The sequence below is a fragment of the Diprion similis genome, chromosome 4 (assembly GCF_021155765.1).
Source record: "Diprion similis isolate iyDipSimi1 chromosome 4, iyDipSimi1.1, whole genome shotgun sequence".
NCBI lineage: Eukaryota > Metazoa > Arthropoda > Insecta > Hymenoptera > Diprionidae > Diprion > Diprion similis.
The window spans coordinates 17,395,473-17,415,726 of NC_060108.1; the positions used below are offsets into that span (position 1 = coordinate 17,395,473).

The 20,254-nt window shown below is 34.6% G+C and overlaps 3 protein-coding genes across 11 annotated transcripts; 2 read left to right on the top strand and 1 right to left on the bottom strand.

The window, feature by feature from the left end:
* The first annotated feature begins 52 nt into the window (after positions 1–52).
* Positions 53–2,011, top strand: LOC124405701. The gene is made up of 3 exons (XM_046880822.1): positions 53–215; positions 507–675; positions 752–2,011. Exons 2-3 carry the CDS (start codon positions 507–509, stop codon positions 1,180–1,182), a joined length of 600 nt encoding a protein of 199 aa, XP_046736778.1. The 5' UTR covers positions 53–215; the 3' UTR covers positions 1,183–2,011.
* LOC124405679 (dedicator of cytokinesis protein 9) lies at positions 1,761–15,703 on the bottom strand. Of its 9 annotated transcripts, none has more exons than XM_046880779.1 (30): positions 15,424–15,703; positions 15,064–15,197; positions 14,615–14,731; positions 13,973–14,157; positions 13,800–13,869; positions 13,192–13,629; positions 12,508–13,002; positions 12,231–12,397; positions 11,991–12,152; positions 11,643–11,722; positions 11,267–11,520; positions 10,926–11,167; positions 10,648–10,741; positions 9,579–9,950; positions 9,296–9,493; positions 9,015–9,161; positions 8,724–8,910; positions 8,621–8,647; positions 8,106–8,284; positions 7,810–8,024; positions 7,309–7,716; positions 6,939–7,239; positions 6,700–6,859; positions 5,862–6,022; positions 5,183–5,512; positions 4,915–5,065; positions 4,089–4,351; positions 3,647–4,004; positions 3,276–3,567; positions 1,761–3,190 (listed from the first exon to the last, which is right to left on the bottom strand). In XM_046880779.1, the coding sequence occupies exons 2-30, from the start codon at positions 15,160–15,162 to the stop codon at positions 2,956–2,958; spliced, it is 6,387 nt and encodes a 2,128-aa protein (XP_046736735.1). In that variant the 5' UTR covers positions 15,163–15,197; positions 15,424–15,703; the 3' UTR covers positions 1,761–2,955. The 9 variants fall into 9 exon arrangements, with proteins under 9 accessions (XP_046736735.1, XP_046736736.1, XP_046736737.1 ...); XM_046880780.1 differs by having other exon boundaries at positions 15,064–15,195; positions 15,314–15,703; XM_046880781.1 differs by having other exon boundaries at positions 10,654–10,741; positions 15,064–15,703.
* A 231-nt stretch (positions 15,704–15,934) lies between these two features.
* On the top strand, positions 15,935–19,105 carry LOC124405692 (protein phosphatase 1L). Its single transcript, XM_046880809.1, has 7 exons — positions 15,935–16,645; positions 16,754–16,951; positions 17,080–17,388; positions 17,562–17,721; positions 17,930–18,060; positions 18,223–18,530; positions 18,661–19,105. Exons 1-7 carry the CDS (start codon positions 16,364–16,366, stop codon positions 18,740–18,742), a joined length of 1,470 nt encoding a protein of 489 aa, XP_046736765.1. The 5' UTR covers positions 15,935–16,363; the 3' UTR covers positions 18,743–19,105.
* Positions 19,106–20,254: the final 1,149 nt, after the last annotated feature.

Consider the following 20,254-nt stretch of genomic DNA (forward strand, 5'->3'; position numbering starts at 1 on the left):
TACCGGCACCTGACTCCCCAACGGATATTTTATCGTCTTTTTCTTTCTGTCTGCTACCATCTGGCTACCATCCGCTGGCTGCACCCATGATCGGCTGTAGCATGTATTCAGCGGATTCAGCGTATACAGGACCGTGTATTTAGTTGTACCACGGTAGTGCGTAAAACCGTGGGCTGTACCATAAAAAACGAGCTAGATTAGGTTAGCTTAGCAAGGTACGTACTGCCTGGTATAAATACCAATCGAAACAAAAGTCGGCCTGGCTACGTCAGACAAATCTGACAGCCGTTTATTCTACATACATAAATTCAAAGAATAATAAAAGTTGGTGACAAATTTGATCGTTATAAAAGACCTATCCCATAATTTGTCTCCCAAGATTCAAGCATCAATTATAGTGAGTTCTTGCCGGAGTAGAGTTCAACCAGATACTTTGATGATACATCTTTTTGCCTCTACCACAAATAATTTTTTCAAATAAATTCAGTCTAGGTGTCTTGTTTCAGATGACAGATTTGTCAACAACTGTAGCTCACCTAGCTAAACTGGGCACCTCGATTATTTGCATGAAATATTTCAACGATCCATACTCGATTCTTGTAAACGATAATCATTGGGCTACGAGAGCTTTTCAAATTCTGCTCTTCCACTCCATACTGGGAATTTTTCGATTTGGTAACAATATATAAATAATTTCTGATTCAGCTTATCATTTAATGAGGCCAAGTAACAATTAGAACTTTTACCACAGGTAATCCAAGCGCCTCCAAGTATCTTCGTGGATTCTACACGTTGTTTTCAAAGATTATCAACACACTACCATTTGCTTTGATCGTTACAGAGATATTGCATTGGAATAAGACAAGTGAACAAATAACTCTGACGTTGTTGATTCTGACGGCTTTTCCCATTGTGTATGAGTCGAGGTCTAAAGAAAGAACAAGACGACACTTAATTGACGTTGCTGTCGGCCTAAACTTATGTGCTCTTATCTATGTCTCCCTTATAAGTAAAAATTACAGTGCTATTAGCCTAGTTGTGTCTTATGCTTTTACACATTTCTTATTAGAAGATATATCTGATCGATATGATGTACCTTACAGAGATCTTCTCCAGTATAGTCTTTGTTTCATGGAAATTTTTTCCATACTAACTCTGAAAGATCTTCAGGGCAATTACTGACCTGTTTTCTATACCCATTTTAAGTGCCACACAGAGCTAGAAGAAAACAATGATTGGCTTTGAGCAAATTGAGTGACCTACTTACGAGGAATAACGTAATTAATTAAATATCACTTTGATGGATTAATAGCAAAGTTCACTGGCCTAAAAATTCGAAAAAGTTCCATAATTTATTGAACTTCTCATTCTTAATTCGTTTTGTACTTTGAAAGATTGACTCTTTGATAATAACCGTGTATGAGAACATAGTCTATCTACATATATATGTATACAATATCTCATATCATTTAGAAATTTATCAAAGTTTAATATAACAGTATATTTCTAATAATGTATTTACAACCTTTTCACGCAAATTAAAAAATGTCTAAACGTTATTTTAAGCTGCTACTTGATTGCCTTACTTTCTAACGTAGAACTCTCCACGTACAGCTTCCGACATTTAAGATGTGGTCAGAATCAAACACACCAAGGTTGAAAAAGTTATTCTCAAAACTGGTTCAATTTTTTATTTGACGAATTGGATCGGTGGGAATATACGGAGCATGAACAGGATGATTTCATATTATCTTTGCATCTGATTTTTTATACCTGTGTAGACATATTTGTATTTTACAAGGCATTATAGATATACATGGTAACAACTGACTTGCAAAAACGAGTTCATCATTAATTATTAGTATGGAAAAGAGTTAACCATTCCCCAAATAGATAGGGTTGGAGAATATAACTTAGACAACAGATATAGATTTATCAAATTCTAGAACTAATTTAATTTGTATAGGTGAAAGTGAACTTTTTCAAAATTAAAGCACTTCACTTTTTTTCATTTTCAAATCAGACCAAGAATAAATCAAATCCTTAGCTGTTTGTCATTTCCCAACTCCCTATTTGTTATTGTATGTATATTATCTATACCTGAATATACACATAATTATATACACAATTCATTTAAATAACAAGTATTAATGTCGAACAAAACATTGTAACATTTTGAGTTTATTGTAAATTTACATTAACTACTAATTTTCACATGCCACTTTTTCAGTAAATCACTTGATTATTGGGCAGTACTAACTGAGATTATAATCAAAGTTAGCATCTCAATGAATTGATTTTCCAACCATCCCATAATTAATTTCGACATAAATTGTGCATTATACCGATTTAAAATAAGATCAGGCACGTAAAATTTAAAAAAAACATTTCTACATATCATTGTCATATAATTTACATATAAAAAATTAATGAAGTTCCATAAAATTCAATTATATAAATACTTGTGGGTCAATGTGCCAAGTTTGTGAGATTCCCCCGAAGCTACTATTCCCGACTGATATATATTTTAATTAAACGAATATCCATAGTATACAGATACTTATTTATATATATATATATTCTTTAATTAGTTTATGGCAAGGGATACAAAATGGCTACGTCGTATTAAAACATGTATCAAATATCTGCTCTAAGATCTTGTTATAATCTTCGAATCAATTCAACTTACTATATATTATATAGAACTGTGTGCTACATTAAACTAATACCATATAGAAAATTGAATACTTAAAAATTTGTACAACCAAAACTTTATGAACTAGAGCTAAACTGGCTCGAATACTTAGGACGGCTCCAACATTTTGAAGCATAACTAATCAGTAATCAGTAATTACTGAAAAATATTTAGTCGTACTTTGCTATTTTGAGTAATATGCATTCATTTATTTGTCAACAATAAGTCAACCTCACTTGATTCTATGTTTCTCGAAAATCTTAAGCAGTACTCGTGTGGTTATTAGCACCGCTAATAGCACTAAAAAGAGCAGCGCTGTTCCGCTTAAAACTTCCAACCTGTTCATCAGGCCAGACAGACTCACCTAACAGCGAAGACAAATTCTGACATAATTTTTGGTAATTTTCACGCAAAACTTCTTGGTATTCATGCTGATCCGAAGTTATTAATTTGCTGTTTATCTGGAGAGCTGTATAACAAATCTTAACGAATTCCCTGCAAAGATAACAAAACCACAAAATATTACTCAAATAAAAAATAACAATATATTATTAATTAATCGACAAGCCATGATATTTACCTAAAGACATCTTTCAAATCTTCAACTTTGTCATCGGGATATTGAGGCGAAAGAGCCGGATCTAGAAATGCCGAGGCATAAGCTAAAGGACCTGCGTTAACCGTCACGCATACACTACCCTGAAGCCGCAGTTGAAGTTTTTTGGCATCTGTTGGGGCAATCAGAGCAACATCTTCTAGTTCTGCAACTCTTTGTCGCATTTCATCAAGAGCAACTTCAATTGGGCTAAGTTCCACAATTCGTTTCTGACAAACTGCGATACGTTTTTTCACATAAGGAAAAGAATATTGTGCTGAAAATAACCGAAAGAGTAAGAAGTTAGTGGATTTATTAAATTGGAAATGATAAATTATGGTAATTATTTTGATTACTAGTAAGTATCGTCCGACGCTTCCACTGGTCCTCAGGATTACCCCTAGGTTTTCCTTCTCTTGTAAAAGGTGTTTCAAACATAAAACAACACATATCATGGTTCTGCTCAAATTCAGTAACTCGAATCTCAAGTTCCAATTTTTCGAAATAAGGAATGACATGGGTAACTTGTATGTATGCCATTTTTGGATCTAGTTCGCTGATATTAACAGGCACAGAATCCATGATCATTTTCACAACATCATGACCAAACTTCTCTGAATAAAGTCTATTCAAACGCTCAGATATTTCAGACAACGATGTTACTTTTGGCTCTTTGTATATGTATTCCTGACCACTTTCATCCTCAAAATATGCCTGAAAAATAATTTGCACGTTACAAGTTCGCGTGTGTGAAAATTTGATATTTAATTACGAATTCAATTTTTCTTTAATCCTCACCGAACCAAAAAATGCGACTCGATAAAATCTTCCTAGTAGCCTTTTGCCACTTTTGGTGACCTCAACAACTTTGTTACACGCTTGTGCTAGGTGCGTATAACAATTGGACAAGGCCTGGTAGTTTCTTTTGCTCTCATATATAGGAATGATTAGCCGATACAATTGGCCTAGTAATTCAAATCTCTCGGCCTTCTCCAACATTTCTGTACATGCCTCAAGCTGTTCCAGAAGAAGGTATTCATTATAATGAATATCCTGCACACCTGTTGAGAAATTTTGTACTTGTTATGTCACATTTAGTATTATAAAAAGCAGCATTCCATGATATAAATAGCTATAATATCCTATAAATGAGTACGTTTGCAGGTAGTTGTCTACGAGTGAGTACGAATTCACCAAAAACACCATCAACTATTGATCCCAGTTCTAAAATGCAAAAATGATGAATTTTTATCGTATATTTACAAAGTTAGGTACAAAGTGTACTTATTTACAACAAATACTGCATTACATGCTACTACGTGCATTTTTTTATACACTAAATTATCAATTTTGAATTAATTATTCATTTGTACAAATAAACCAAAAGCATAGACATTTTTGTTTGAAATATTAAATCACACGGTTACATATACATATAAACGCTGTCATGGTATACAGAAAATATTCAACTGAATTCCAACTAAGATTTGGCCTTAGCCTTATCCTTATCCAGACACCATCTATCTTAAGACGTCGAAAAAACCTTCTTTATATACCGTGACATTGTTTTTTCAGGTTTAAGCTAGTGTTAGTATATAAAACAAACATGTGCAAGGCAACATACAAATCTCACCAGCATCAAGCTTAAGCCCACGTTCATCTCGTGAAATGTTCACAGAGATCTTGTCAAATGCTTCTGCACCCCAAGTATGGATTTTTTTCAACTTTAGATACTCTGCCATTAATGCTGCTATATGCAACTGACAACACGCAGCCTATAAGAAAGTATTGTAGTGAAAATTTCGAATTGTATTACAGATAAAAATTTTGAAAATATGAATGATATAACACTTGCTCCAACCCGCATGAACAAAAATTTCAATTACTCTTACCTCAGAAAAATTTTCCACCCTTGCGTGATTTCGAGCCATAGTTTCAAGCCAAGTATGTCTCAACTCCGGTGTACTAGCATACGAATTAGCCAAGCTATGCTGTAAGTCTACTAGCATCTCTGGATCATTGTTGTGTTCCCGCATCTGTGCCGTAGCCATTAATACAGTTCTGATTCTTTTAGTTAAATCTTTAACCTCGACTGGAAATCCAGTTCCTTTCATAGCTTTATCAGAAGATGCATAGCTATTGATAAGAGACAATGATTCTTGAAATCTTGAATTGTTTAGACCGATCACATTTCCTAGCATCTGCGATACAGATATAATCACCTGTAAAAAGATATACAACTCTGTAAACCAAATAGTCAGATTTTTAGGGGAAAATAAACTGTGTACGATTTCTGCTACTTTGAAAACTGCTGAGTACAAACTAATGGACAGTAACAGAGGATTAAGAGTTTTTACGTGCCTACAAAGAACACTACTGGGTTAAATATATTCTTAGAACGCACTATTGAAACACCTTTTTGCTCTGAAAAAAACGCGAAGAATGAACAAAATTTTCTGCCGAGCATTCCTTGGTACTGAATTTTCGTTCATCTGCGCTTTGAAAATTATATTACTTTCTTTTTGGAAAAAAAGGAAATTCCTAATATTACATATTAAGCCAGTAATTTACCTGTAGATGTACCCTGGTTAATCCTTTCCTGCTGGTGAACTCAAAATTGCTCCGCATAAGCAAATATAACAAAGCACATGATTCTTGCCTGATTGAACTCAGTTTACTGTTGCAGCATCGAAGCAACTCGTAACACAGACGTCCACATAAAACAGCATTACCTATAATTGGAACATGCCTTCATGATAAATATTGTACTCTATTGGTCCACAACCAAACTATAAATTAATCCACTTTTTTTGCTTGCATCGCAAGAAGTTCACCTTTGATTTTACATTTTCTTTTTATATCTCTCTATTCAAATCTGATAAAATTTTGCTATGACACTTTTGCATGGAATTATTTCCGCACCAATGTAAATTGTCTTGACCATGGTCTTGAATACAAAAAATGATACAAGTAACACACATAGATGTTAAATGCATATAAATCTAATTCGTGTAAGATATTGTGTATATTATTATAAATTCTCAGATCTGAAGATGGCTGGCTGCGCTAGCCGAAATGTAATTAATAAAACCAAACAATTGAAATGACTGCTTACTGAAATCAATACAAATGTCTACATACCAACAAAGATTGGAGATTTTTTTCATTACAATAAAATATACCAAAATAGTCATGCTTGAAATTGAACTCGATTTGAATTGCAGTTAATAAGAATTATGGATAATAAAAATACATTATGATACACTATTATAGCGAATGAAGTATACCGATCTCATGTGAAAAAAAAAAACCCTGTGAAGACTAAAACTAATTTACAGTGAAAAGGCTTTCTGCAATTAATGTCATCGAAACTTTTAAACAAAAACCACTTCAAAAAAGTTTATTTTACCTTGAAATAAAGTGACGGAGTAGTTGTTCAAAAACGCTCTAAATCCAGCAAAAACGTGTCTTAACAAAGTCTCAGACTGTCCTACTTGTAGAAAAGATAAATAAATGTCAAATATTTTCCGCATTACTGGATTATATCCGTCGCCAGTCACGAGAGCATCCTATGAAAAATGATATCAAAATTTAATAATATTTATCAACTCTGGTGATTCGTTATTAATAGCAAAAAAATTGATGTACCTTGAAATGAATACAGTATAATCCCAAACAATCAAGTGCTATGAGACCAACTTCGGTTGCCATATTAGCTTCTAATAACGCTTGATGTAACTTTCCACTCTCATTTTCAGCTAAATTTTCTCGAGCAACTGTATTATGCGTCTGCAGCGTACCAGTCCCAGAAGTTTCAGATGAGAAATCTGGTGGAGCCATCCTTGCAGGTAGAGTCATAGCCTTGACAGTACGTGGTTTCCCACCAGTGCTAGTCGAGTTACTTGCTATCTGTCGTTTTCCCACATATTTAAAATGGTAAAGACTCATTCTGAAATAAAACGTTTTATTCCCATTGTTAGTTCAAAATTTTCAGAACAGATATCTAATATTTACTTACTCAATGACCGTGAAAAAGCTAAGTAATTCATTGTCACTGCACTGCTGCCACCAAGCTATAATCTGATGATCGCCTAAATGCTTGACAACAAATAAAAAGCAGAGTAGTAGATCTTTGACTTCGGCTGATTGAAGTTTGTCACATCTAGACGAAGTCTGGGTGACGCTTAACGATCGTGAATGGCCTTTGTGTTCATGAGTACCATTTTCTGTGGGCTCTCGAATTATAGCAGTTTCCTGAGAAATGTTCGATTGAGATGCTCCAGACATTGTAGATGCATCAGATTCTATGCTCGTGCAAGAATTTCCATTGACTAAACCCTGTCCAGCAATCGCAGCAAAGTATGTGGAGTCCCGAAGATGCATGGAGACACTGATAGGAGATTGGGTATCTAAATTCAGAGTGAATCTGTAACAGTTGGGAGAAAATTTATTTTGCTATATCGTAGAAAGAATGTAGATGTTCCAGGAGAGTTTAAAAATGTAATTGAATGAAAAATACCTATGCATTGACCTTGGTGTACTAGTACCAGTTGTATTGTTAGTGTTGGTGTCTCTGTTTAGCAGAAAGGAACTACTACTTGATATTCTGTTTGACGTGTTTTGCTTTCCTTCACTCTTAGATGTACTATCATGTACCGATTCTAGTCTGTGCAAATTTTCCAGTACTATACCTAACCAAGGTATATATATTGAGGCTATTCTACTCAATTGCCCCTGAAACAACATCAATTGTATGGATGCCGGTCATGTTCAACAAATTGTTGAGGAGAACTCTTAATCAGGTTTCAAACTCACTTTATTTTGATACCGATCATCCAGTTCATGTTTAGCCATCAAATCTCTCAACGTTGCAACTGCAACTTTTCTAATTTGCACAATTTCATTCAATGATGTTTTCACCTCTTGTAAAAGTAAACCAACCAGGAAATGGTGCTTGCAAAAGTTCTCAGACAGGCAGTACTCATTCATTAACTCTGTAAGAATTTTGAACAATTGTTTTTATATATTTTTTTTTAACAAGCAAATTCATTTTTCTAATATTGTCAAAGTGCTGGGGAAAAATTAATCCACTTTTCACACATTTGCCACACACTAATCTATTTGCCATAAATATTTATGTATGTGCAACTTTCATTGAAAATATAAGTATTACAGTTAAAAAGAATGATGACAATTCTCTGTGCTACGATGTACGAAAGGGGGAAGGAATCTTCAAATGAAGTAAACCAATGTGCATATTTCTCTCAATTACTATGGCTACATGAGAAAACCATAATACAGTTTGAGATTATGAATATGGCATAACATACCATCGCTATCAGGCTCTGTCTCTGTATCTTCGGAGAGAGGCATAAAATGAATATATTACAAATGTACAGATTGAAGCCGTAGTATGCTGTCTGAAATGCTTACCTCTGCTGGTTATTCTTGACTGCATCATCGGCAAATTAAAGGAGACATAATGTTCGTGGGAGCAAATGATTTGTAAGAACATGAATTTAAAATCATGTAAAGCACGGGGATCTCCAGGTGCAAAATTATCCATATAGGAATTGATTAACCGAAATACAAAGCCTCGATCCATGAATGTCAAGCATTTCTGTGACAAAAACAAGAAAATTTCAGAAATTTGAACGATTCAGAAATAAACTTCTAACAGATGATTCTAAAAGTAAATTTCAGGATACGAAATATATAGCGCACCTTTAAAAAATGTGCGAGGCTTTTGTTTAGCTCCTGGGTTTCAACTGGCATTTCCTTGTATCTCTTCATGAGATACGGCATAATTACATCTAAAAGATTTTCTATGTTCTTGTGATATTCTTTGGAAAACCTTTCGTTTCTGTGCATCTGAAAGCCCGTTACACTATCTTAATAAATTAGGAATTCATGGATATCATGCATGAAGTTAGAACAGGTCAAAATAAAAATCATCCAATTTTTATATAAATTTCGAATGTTTGTTGTATAACCGTAAATCTAACCTTAATTCTGCCAGTGTTTAGCAAATGCTGTGCCATACTTTTGATCATGATGTCAAAGAAAAAACTGGAGTGATGCATAAATTTATTGACTACTAAAAAGTCAGTATTACTTGGTTGTAACAGTGTCGGAAGATGTTTTCCAAGCTCTTCATGTACAGTTGTATTTCCAGTTTCCTTGGATGGAGATACAAACACAAACTGTAAATAAAAATATAATTGTTCAAGACTAGTAATAACTGAATCACGAAAAAAAAAAAAAAAAGTACATAATGTAAAAAGTTACCGTGACATAAGCTTGCAATGTTTCTTTCCGTTCCGCCTCATGCACCATATTAATGATATGTATCAATACCCTGATGATGTATAAGCCTACATCTTCATTAGATGTAAATATCAGCAACGTGAAAAGTTGGTTCAATATCGTTGGTAGAAATGTGATAGCTGTGACCATTTGAATAGCATGAGCAGCTTTCAATATTTTGCACGTTTCTGATTCGGATGGCATGGCGGATGGCTTGGTATCTAGTATTCGCTCAGCATGGCCGAATAGATTATGTAGATGTTGATCTCTGGCAAATACTGTAGAGATAAGTTGAAAGCCAACTGTGAATATGGGACGTTGCGAATCAATCCAAATTATATCAGGCCCAGCATTCTGTATGAAAAAATACATAGGTTTCTCATGAAATAATTATATTAAAGAGAAGAAGGAGTAGTTAATCTACTAACTTGTTAGGATCTTAGACGAAACTGGGACTTTGAATGAAAGGACGTTTTGTGGATGGAAACAAGGAGAAATTAAATGCATTACTCTGATGAACCTTACAAAAACTGAAATGTAGTAGTGAATGAATTAAAATGAAAAAATAAATAATAAAGCAAATCTTACTTTGGATTGCATGAAGTGATGGAGATGAAGACTAGAACGGTTTTAAGGAAAGCACATAAAATAGCAAAGCGTAAATAAATCTCATCAAGACCATCTCCTCACTAAGTATTGTATATACATATATGGTCAAATTAAAAGGGAAATGAAACAATAGTTATTTGAACAGACGTCAGTACAACACATATATAGTTAAACTCACGTACATCTGATGAGTGGAAAATGGTTGGTAAGTAAAAATACACACACAGACAGTGCCTTCACCCAAATCTGCCGTGTGCATTGCAAATGCTTGTAGGTAATCAAAACTACTTCTTTACGTCTATTTCACATATCTTAATTATATTTTACGACCTAATTATGGCCGCAAAAACAAGTCCAAGTATCAGTGATAATTTGAAAGTTGATGAAATGAAGGGCCTTGAAAACACAAATGAAATTAGTGGATGAATGGATATGACCTTACTCTTACCCCTTTCCCTAGGCCTAGGGGTTGGATGGACAGGTAACCGGCTGGTAAATGCGTAGCTACGGGTAACACTTGAACATCCACGTTTAGCCTGATCAAAGCACGTATTTAAGAAGACAAGTTTACGAGCATTGAAGGATAACAGACTAAATATTTAATAAAGGTAAACACTCGTTGGACACAAAATGGTTTTAACTATTCAAACATTGTAAGTATGAAGTCTCAATGACCAAACGATCATATTTCTTTGTTAAATTGAACCATGCAAAACATACCGGCCCTTGTGCAGTAATGGAGCCCACGAGTACCCAACGCAATTTTCAACCCCGTTTTCTTTTTTCTTATTCATATCACAGCTGATATGATAGAAAGAGAATAGAAGATGATGCTTTGAAGACAATTTAGTCGGTAGCCTCATTTTTATTTCTTCGTACCAAGAAGGGACTGCATTATGATGTAGAACTGAGCAGGATGCTCTAAGACGCAAAATCGATAAGCCAGGTTTCCCGTAAATACACTACGTAAAAACATAATAATTATTAATATCACCGATGTCTCATTGAAACCATGATCAATTAAGCTTTTTTAAAAAATTGACAAACAAATTCAAATTTACTCTTATTGGCTGAGCATTTTCGTTGTCACTGTCTCTAAGCTCAACAATACAAGCTATGTTTCTTGCTCTCGTAAAAATCTTTTGAGTGTCAAAAGAAAGGGTTTGAGGATAAACATATAGATGATTTATGTAAGTGATGTAAGGATGAACTTCTCTTTCCGATGATCCTTCAAACTCGGCAATTTCCAGAGTCGGCTCTGACGTGGGTGGTATAGGAAATGGTTTCAATGGCACAAAAGAAGTCGTTAACGTATCTAAACATGTAATGAATGACACAGTCATGAATACTCTGAATACAATTACAACGAATTTTTAAAACACTTCTATTTTTTGTTAGCAAATTGTTATACTAGAAAACATCAAGTTATGTACTCACTTTCTGGAATTTCTGTGATTGGTTCTATTTTTAGTTTCAACCATCCTGGTATAACTGTGAGCTTACTGAGTTTCTCTGGTCTGTAAAAATAAAAATTACAGGATGATGAATTTACACAAATTACTCTTTTAGCAGACTAAGTTTCTATGTTTTGAGAAATGTTCTGCTACCACATAATGATTCTCAAGATAAAGTTCTATTCAGCTTCAAGTGAATTCATTTTGAATCAAGAAATAATCGACCGTAATACAGATTGTTTAATTTTGTGAAAAAAAGTAACCGACTTCAGGCACATAAGTAGTAAAAAAAAATTATTATCGTCAATAACGCATAAAGCAAGTTACTCACTTCCTGTATTCCGATAAAAGCTTCAATAATTCATCATCTCTGATTTTATTCCCTTCCTGTCTGTATATTGCTGGGAAGTCTGAGGCAGTATCCAATTCATTGCTGTATAATCTGAACAAAGGCCTTGCCGCCCAAGCAAAAGGCATTGTGTAATTTCCAAGCCTGGATATTAAAAAATGGTAACAATTATTGATCACTTTTAAGTGTATCTAGGAAAAATTCGGTGAACGTTTGATCTACCTTTGACATGCAGCTTTAACTTGTTTATGAAGTTTCAGACCAAGTCTAGGATCTTTCGTAGCTCTGATATAAGGTTCAGATGTTTGACAAATACCACCTTGTAATATTTTGTCTATTCTCACAACGAGAAATATGTCAGGATGTGGATTGCTGACGCTAAAGATAGCCTGCAAATAAAAATGACTCAAGCAACTGATAAAACAGATCAATGATGAGCTTGTATGTAAAAATGATTTGAAAATCTTGATATGACATAGTAAATAGTTGATTTACATACTTGTTTGGGATACATAAGCCATTCTTTCGGTAAGCTTTTGATTTCTTCTGGCAATGGAACATCCTCTTCCTTTTCAGTCATGATTCCTACTGGGCTCAATTCTTTGGCAATATTTCTAACTACTTCGTTGTTGATATCGAAGTGAAAGTTTTCTGTCAGTTTCCTGCCATTTCTTACATCAAACAAACATAATGTAGTTTGATAAGGCTCGACCTGGCACAGAGAATCCTTTTCATCTATCGGAGCTTGTAATCTAAACTTCAAGCTCTCACATTTTATCAAAAATCTTTGGCCAAATTGCTCCTTATAAGGATCTATAGTAGTGTCAGGAGAACTGCCTGTTGGGCTTTTAGCATGCGGTATATGAGGATATATACAAAATAATTTACGTCTATTCTCACGCCTCGACAATGCTATACTTGTGTCGGTTTCTCTGGAATATCTTATTAACTGAGGGTTCATACTCTGCTCCAAGCCTTTCAAGGTTCCATACACCTATACAACAGTGAAATTATTACTAATATTAATATTCATCAGACTGACAGTACATAATAAATGCAGAAAAAATTCTCTTCCATCAATTCAAAGTTTAGATAATTCATATCAAAATGCTAAATTAGAATGACATCGGTCCTTCAATAAAGTTTAAGATTATTGATACTAAAATTCAAATCATTATCTTACTTGCATAGGCTGAGGTGACGGAGGCGGTGTATTGCAGGCTCTTTCTAATGAAGCCGCTCTCTTATCTTCCTGCTGTTTATAGTGTTGAAGCACAGAGCTTAATTTGAGCAACCAATCTTGTAGTTCTATTTCGCTATCTGCAGCCAAGCTGTAAGACTTGTGTGTTCCTGTCATTCTAAGTTCAAAACAGTATCTTCCACGCTTAGTGTTCCTCACAACTTCAGAGCAAAAATCCATTACTATTGTTAATTTAGCTTCTCCTTTCTTTTCATCTTTAAATAACTCAAGGATATAGGTTCCATCCACCTCTTGTCTCAAGTGACAATAACGGCGTTTAAATGATTTGGAACCAATGTGAACAAACATACGATCGCTACCAATCTCAGGACCTTTCATTAAGTATCCCTGCTTTGTAATCCCATCACTCTTAGTTGAATCCTGTTTAGAATATACAAATTTTACATTAAATGAATTGGTGAACATAATATAAATACTATCCCAATTAACTAAGGTAAAATTAAAGGTAACTTTCTTTAGCATTATCAGTACGAATAAAACCGTACAAGATTATGTCAATGATTATGGTTAGAAATGAGATTATTTCCTACCTCATCTACTTGATCAACTTCTGTATCAATTTCATATACCTCATCTTTGAGGTTGTCAGAATTTGTTATTCTGCAACATAGTAAGGTGAAAATGAATATTTGTGAGATTAATTTCAATGAACTAAATTTTCCATAGTCTGTCAATTTGTGACTTCAAAAACCATAATACATACTTTGGTAATTCTAAGTAACTTCCGCTATATGCTGTATATTTGTAATGCACTAGGTTCCAATTGGAAGAATAAGTTTTAAGACATTCTTTAGTGAGAAGACTGCAGCCATTTTCGCTCTCAGTACTTTCAGAAACATGCCGTACGGTAGAGACGACAGTTCTATATCTTCTTGGCAACACAACTTGCTATAAAAGAAAACAATACACAGTTGAAAATTCTTTTACTATAGTAATTTCTCCCAAATTACTTTCTATCTCCTCAAAAATACAGCACAAAGATTTCCAACCAAGCTAAATCTGAACTTTAGGAGTTTCTTGTTTAGATTACCAAGACACATATAAGCTAAATATTTAACATAGAGAGGTGTGTTAACATTAAGTGTCAAATGTTTACAACAGGAGAGAGAAAAATGAAATTTCCATACAATCTGATAGGCTGATTCAAATCATCATCAGGCAGAGTTTCTATGGTGGTAATAATAGCCGCTTTATTTTAGCTACCAAGTTCGTGAAAAGGAAGTTGTCTTTGTATAACTTTTTAAATGCTTCAAATTTTATGTAATTATACAACAATCAACGATCAACGAAATTTTTTAGATTGAATACGATATATACTAAAAACTACTGTGGTTGAGAGATTTACCGAAACATCATCCTGAGGATACAGTAAAAGCTCACGCTGTGGGTCATTTTGTAGAAGAGTTTTGTTCTTCAGTACAAAATTTTCAAAGTCTATGGGATCTACAAGGTGTGGTTTGTTCTGAAATAAATCATAATACGTTTCATTATTACACAAACTAGATTATTTTTTTATTTAGAAAAGAAGATGAAAGATGAAAACATTCTGCACAGCAGGAGATGTGTTAGATTACTAATTAAATAGCGCTGTAGATAACATTAGTATAGAGTTGACAGTGGATTCGATACTCTGATGTACAAAATTGAATATAGCAAGGAACATGATTCATGAAAGTTAGTATGAACTTTCGTAGGTATAAAGTATATTCAAGTTTATTGCGCTCCAGAGATGTTGCATAATTACCAGTCAGTGGACGTTAAAAATAGACGAAAGTAGACATGTGTTTGTAGTACCTGTACTGTGCTCTCTCTAACAACCTGCGATACGGTTTCCCTGAGTTGTGCAGCCATCCCTGGTTTGCCCAGACCTCGAGTAAACTTTCTTTCGCTCATCTTGACCGATGACAAACCATCAGTTTATTTCATATGCGTTAATATTTAAATACATCACATAGTACTATACACCTGCGGCAAAACCGACACTTTTTTATCGGCTTTATCGCCATACTTGTTTAGCGTAGTGTATGACGTAAAGAAATTCCACCTGCTAATCGCTGCGTACGAAAATCCGGTAGCAAAACATCAAGGAGATAGAAACAACTGTATGGTTTATGATGATGCGTAGATAAAGTGCATTCCCATAAAATCTTAAGTTGTCAATGATGATGATAGTTTATATTTTATCACACTCTTCAAAATTTGACGTTTCGTCAGCCATTTTATAGATGGTTTTTCTTTTTTAGTCCCTATAGGTAACTCAAGAGGAACAAGAGACAAGCAAGCCACTGACTGCACTTATGTGCTGCACCTACCCACCACTGGTATCAACGCATGAGTGTACGTATGAATACATACACGTATACAAATTTCCACGATCTACGAGATGTCCGCACCGGTCCACCGCAGCACCACCGCAGTTCAACGCTGATTTCCGCCGGCTAGGACTGCGCGGTCTGCGCTTACGATTAGCGCGATCCTCAGTAGGTGCGGTAGGTACAATCGCATCCACGTCGCGGATTACGGATTGACGGATCGCATTTTGCTTTCCTCAACGCCCACTCCACAATCCGAGGCGCACAAGTCGAGATCGCCGCTTATCAAGCGCTACAGGCGCTATATCAGCTGATTCTCGCAGCAGTAACAGCAGCAGCAGACGAACTCATTGAATTTACGTCACTCGTATGAATAGAAATTTTCAAAAATTGGTCGACCGGTACGAAGGAATCTGGAGACTTCGGGATGACCTCTCTAAATTGTCAAATCATCATATTTGAATCACACATGCGAACATTCCACTAATAAGCGCTGTGAGCTTTCAGCACGATCACAAATACTTGACATACATGCCTATATCGAGTACACCTATGATCACACGGATAGCTCAGCATTGCATGTTTAAAAATAATTGGCTGGGGCCCGAGATTTGTTGCGTGTTACGTAGATCGTGTCGTTTTTTCATAGACTGGTGCAGTGAATAAACACGTATCAGTGAAAACAACTGGTAACACCAAGGGAGGCGAACCTTCGCGTCCCAGTTCTAAACGCGAAGGGATATACTGTGCCTGGAACTGCAAGGAATAAGCTGGGCGATACTATGGAAGATGAATTGGAAGACAAAGTTCTGTATCAAACGTACGTCTCGCATATGAAACTTATATCAAAATTTGCTGTAGGTATTCCTACAGGGTTTAATACTGGCATTAACACCCCTATTGGTTATCTCTGGAGAATCATGCGCATCTACGTTCTAAAGCCTGAGATTCTCGTCTGCGGAGCAGTACTCGTTGTAATGCTCTTTTACCTTCAAGCCGTCGATGTGTGGAGCAGAACATTACTTGGCAGAATTCAATATACTCTAGGGCGATCAACCTCAAAGGTATCAAACACTCAAATCAAAGTGTAACTAATCATATGGTTAACCCATGTAATATTGCTCGCAGCTAGCAATAAGTCGGAATTAAATTATTTCCCATTTAAATTCAAGGTTTCGAAGCTTCAGTTTTTAGTAAACAGTTCTGTGAACAGCGGAGAAAAACTAAGTTGGGAATTGAAAGAAGGCTACATATCAGCTTATGCTGTGCAGGGCAGACGAGCACGGATGGAAGACCGTTTCGTAGTAAATGACGATATCAACTGTACAGGTGTCTCATTATTTGCAGTGTTCGATGGTCACGGAGGAGAAGTTAGTAGTGTACCTCTAGCTGTTTGTTAAATGCTATGTAGAATTATGTTGTCCCGTTAAAAAAAACTTTTTATGAAAGGCATATAATTGTTGGTGGATAGTTATTTTAGTGTTAAATTTTATTTCAGTTTGCTGCCAATTACGCCAGAGATAAACTAATACCTAATATTAACAACAAAGTCATCGAACTGAAAGATATGATAGCTGGAAGACCGTCGAGAATTAAATCAGAAAACCCTGAGCAAATAAATGATGCTGAATCAAAAAACGATGAAAAAGACAAGCACGATGCGATCACTGCTCTCGAGCGCAAAAAGTCCTTCCGCAAAACTTTGAGCACCTCACTGACTGATGAATCTATGAAAAAAGCTGTTGGCGTTACTGATCCTGAGCTACTGGATAAATTGGATAGTCTTGCTCGTCCAATAACTAGAGAGGTCAGAGTGACAATAAATATAGGCAGTAAACTCAGCTACTTTCCAACTTTCAAATAATACCATGTATAGGCTGTGAACCTCAACAAGTTCTACTAAATTCTTAATATACTGGTAGTAGGTTTACACAAATTTGCGAATCTTTTGAGATATCTAATTTTAAATAATTATTTCAGGTTCGACCCAGTAGACCAGGTGAAAAGCGGCCACCAAAAATTGACACGGCTAGTTACCTTGATGGAAACAAAATAAACTATGGTAGATTGTTGACAGATGAAGTTCTTGCGGTTGATAGACTGTTGGTGGATGCTGCAAAGAAAAATATGGATGTGGCTGGTAATTGTTTTCAAGTCATCATGTAGTTATTATTGGGAATTGACACTCAGTAATATTTCATCTGTTTCTTACAAAACTGAATTGCAAAATAAATAATTTGATGGGGTTTCATTGAAGCTAAATCTTTCCACCGTATGACAAATTCTACACAATAAGCTTGGGACAAAAGGATCTGCTAATCTGAATACTGAAATTAATACGTTATTAGGCACTACTGCTTTGATAGCTCTACTAGAAGGCAACAAGCTGATTGTTGCCAATGTTGGAGATTCACGAGGTGTAATGTGTGATGGAAAAGGCAATGCAATCCCTTTGTCCTTTGATCATAAGCCACAACAGGTATGCCCTCAAGTTACACTATATGCTGTCAAACATTTCACGAATTAGTAGTAAAGTATTACAGATTCACGAATTCATTTTCATTTACAGGGTGGTGTAACAATTTTTTTCTCTGTATCAAATGATGACAAAATATTATTCGCTTAATAAATGTTCTTACAGCGACGGGAGAGCAAGCGAATCAAGGAAGCTGGGGGTTTTGTCACGTTTAATGGAGTCTGGAGAGTAGCTGGGATCTTAGCAACATCCAGGGCTCTCGGCGATTACCCTTTGAAGGATAAAAAGCTAGTGATTGCTGATCCTGATATTCTAACTTTTGACCTGAGTGATCATAATCCAATGTTCCTTGTCCTAGCATCTGATGGACTCTGGGATACATTTACGAATGAAGAAGCCGTTGCCTTTATCAAGGAACGTATTAACGAACCACACTATGGTGCTAAAAGTATTACTCTACAAAGTTACTACAGGTAAAATATATCTCACTGTATCTTATTTACTGTACGTTATTTTATTTCGAAAGGAATAATTAGAAAGATAACGATAGGCCTTGATGTTAGTTTGAATTCTTTGAACCATTTTATCAAATTTATATTCCAGGGGATCCTTAGACAATATTACAGTCGTTGTGATCAACTTGAAGGATCGTAAATACAGTACAGCTACAACGAAACGAGTTTAATAAACTCATGCTAAATAATGTTTGGCTCCTAAATGTTATTGAACAGATATCAAGTCTAAAAATTTTCTAGTCATTCTACTACTAGAAAGTAATTTACGTAATAACATTTCACCTTCTGTCTGCGATAACACGGTCATAATTTCCAACTATATTTGATTGAGAATGCCTGGAAAATATTGATGGCAATTGACTTCATTAACTTTTCTGAATACCCATACATAAGACCCCAGAAAAATTTCAACTCCGACCTATCAGGGCCTGTGCAACCATTGTAAGGTGACAAACCGTTAGATAGGTAACACTGGAAATGCGGAATCACGTACTAGCATATTTGTATGGAATTCAAATGTGAATAAGGGCCATTATTGAGTTGAACATACCACAGGTATTGAATTTCCAAACATCATGGGGCAAGAAGAGATAAAATAAATATATACTGTTGAATAAATCTTTAATTTCCAATTCGTGTATTTCCTTAATCAAAGTTCATTACGAACATAGTGAGAACTTGATCACTTTTCTTTCTGTGCTTTTTTTCTGATTGTACACGTATTACGTTATTTCTGAAACTATGTTACTTGACTTCAAATATAATCATTTATAAATTGGAGCTTTTAAAGTTGATGCTTCAATTATTCTTAAAAAAGTGAAGCAGTTCTTAACACAGTTCTTAAACACCGAATTCATCAATTCGATAAATTTAGCTTAAAAATCAATATAATTATCATTCATTAGTTTTTTTTTTTTTGTGTTCTATATTTATTTGTAATTATGAAGCCACTTTTCCTTATGATGTATGGCCATGAATGAAATTGTATTCAGTTATATTTTTATTGTTTTCAAATGAGAAGTAATATAAGAAAATAATCATTAGGCAATACAGGTTTTTTTTGTTACTTGTTTGTTATTATAATATGTTTAATCTTAAAACTGGTTGAAAAAAATTTGTATACAAATGTTCAGATATTTCCAGGGGGATTCATTTTATTATGTAATATTTCTTACTTATCACGTAATGCCACTAAAATATGTACCAATAAGCTGTTGATTCATATTTTAAGTGGTTAGAATGAAAAATAATTCATAGTAATTTTGGGTTCTCCTTTTCACTGTCTATAAATTATATACATGTATAATCGCATTTAGACGTTACTTGCATTATGATAACTGGCAAATATTGTCATTTGGTTGTTAAAAGCATTCAAAAACTTTCTGAATGTATTCACATATCAATTTTAGAAAAATGCCAAGTTACAATATATTATTCTAAAAAATTGCCTTATTTACGCTATTATATGAATTTCTTAGTTGTACCATGAGTCTATTTTCATAAAATTGAAAATATTCTGAACCATACACACACACATAATTAATACAAGTTATGTATATGTATATTTGTATTAATCGTTAAATCGACCTCGTTTTTGCTACAAATAACACATCTCATGTGCCAAATTTATCAAATTTCCATCATCCTCAAGCAATTAAGAAAAAACATGTCAACCAACTACA

Excerpts from the sequence above, each read along its gene's own strand:
- LOC124405701 (XM_046880822.1), top strand. The coding sequence starts at position 507 with ATGACAGATTTGTCAACAACTGTAGCTCACCTAGCTAAACTGGGCACC. Across the intron at positions 676-751 it reads ACTGGGAATTTTTCGATTTG|GTAATCCAAGCGCCTCCAAG; the intron begins GTAACAATATAT and ends CTTTTACCACAG.
- LOC124405679 (XM_046880779.1), bottom strand. The coding sequence starts at position 15,162 with ATGAGCGAAAGAAAGTTTACTCGAGGTCTGGGCAAACCAGGGATGGCT. Across the intron at positions 13,870-13,972 it reads AGTTACTTAGAATTACCAAA|AATAACAAATTCTGACAACC; the intron begins GTATGTATTATG and ends ACTATGTTGCAG. Across the intron at positions 8,648-8,723 it reads GTCAAGAATAACCAGCAGAG|ATACAGAGACAGAGCCTGAT; the intron begins GTAAGCATTTCA and ends CTCTCTCCGAAG.
- LOC124405692 (XM_046880809.1), top strand. The coding sequence starts at position 16,364 with ATGGAAGATGAATTGGAAGACAAAGTTCTGTATCAAACGTACGTCTCG. Across the intron at positions 17,389-17,561 it reads CTCGTCCAATAACTAGAGAG|GTTCGACCCAGTAGACCAGG; the intron begins GTCAGAGTGACA and ends TAATTATTTCAG. Across the intron at positions 17,722-17,929 it reads GAAAAATATGGATGTGGCTG|GCACTACTGCTTTGATAGCT; the intron begins GTAATTGTTTTC and ends ATACGTTATTAG.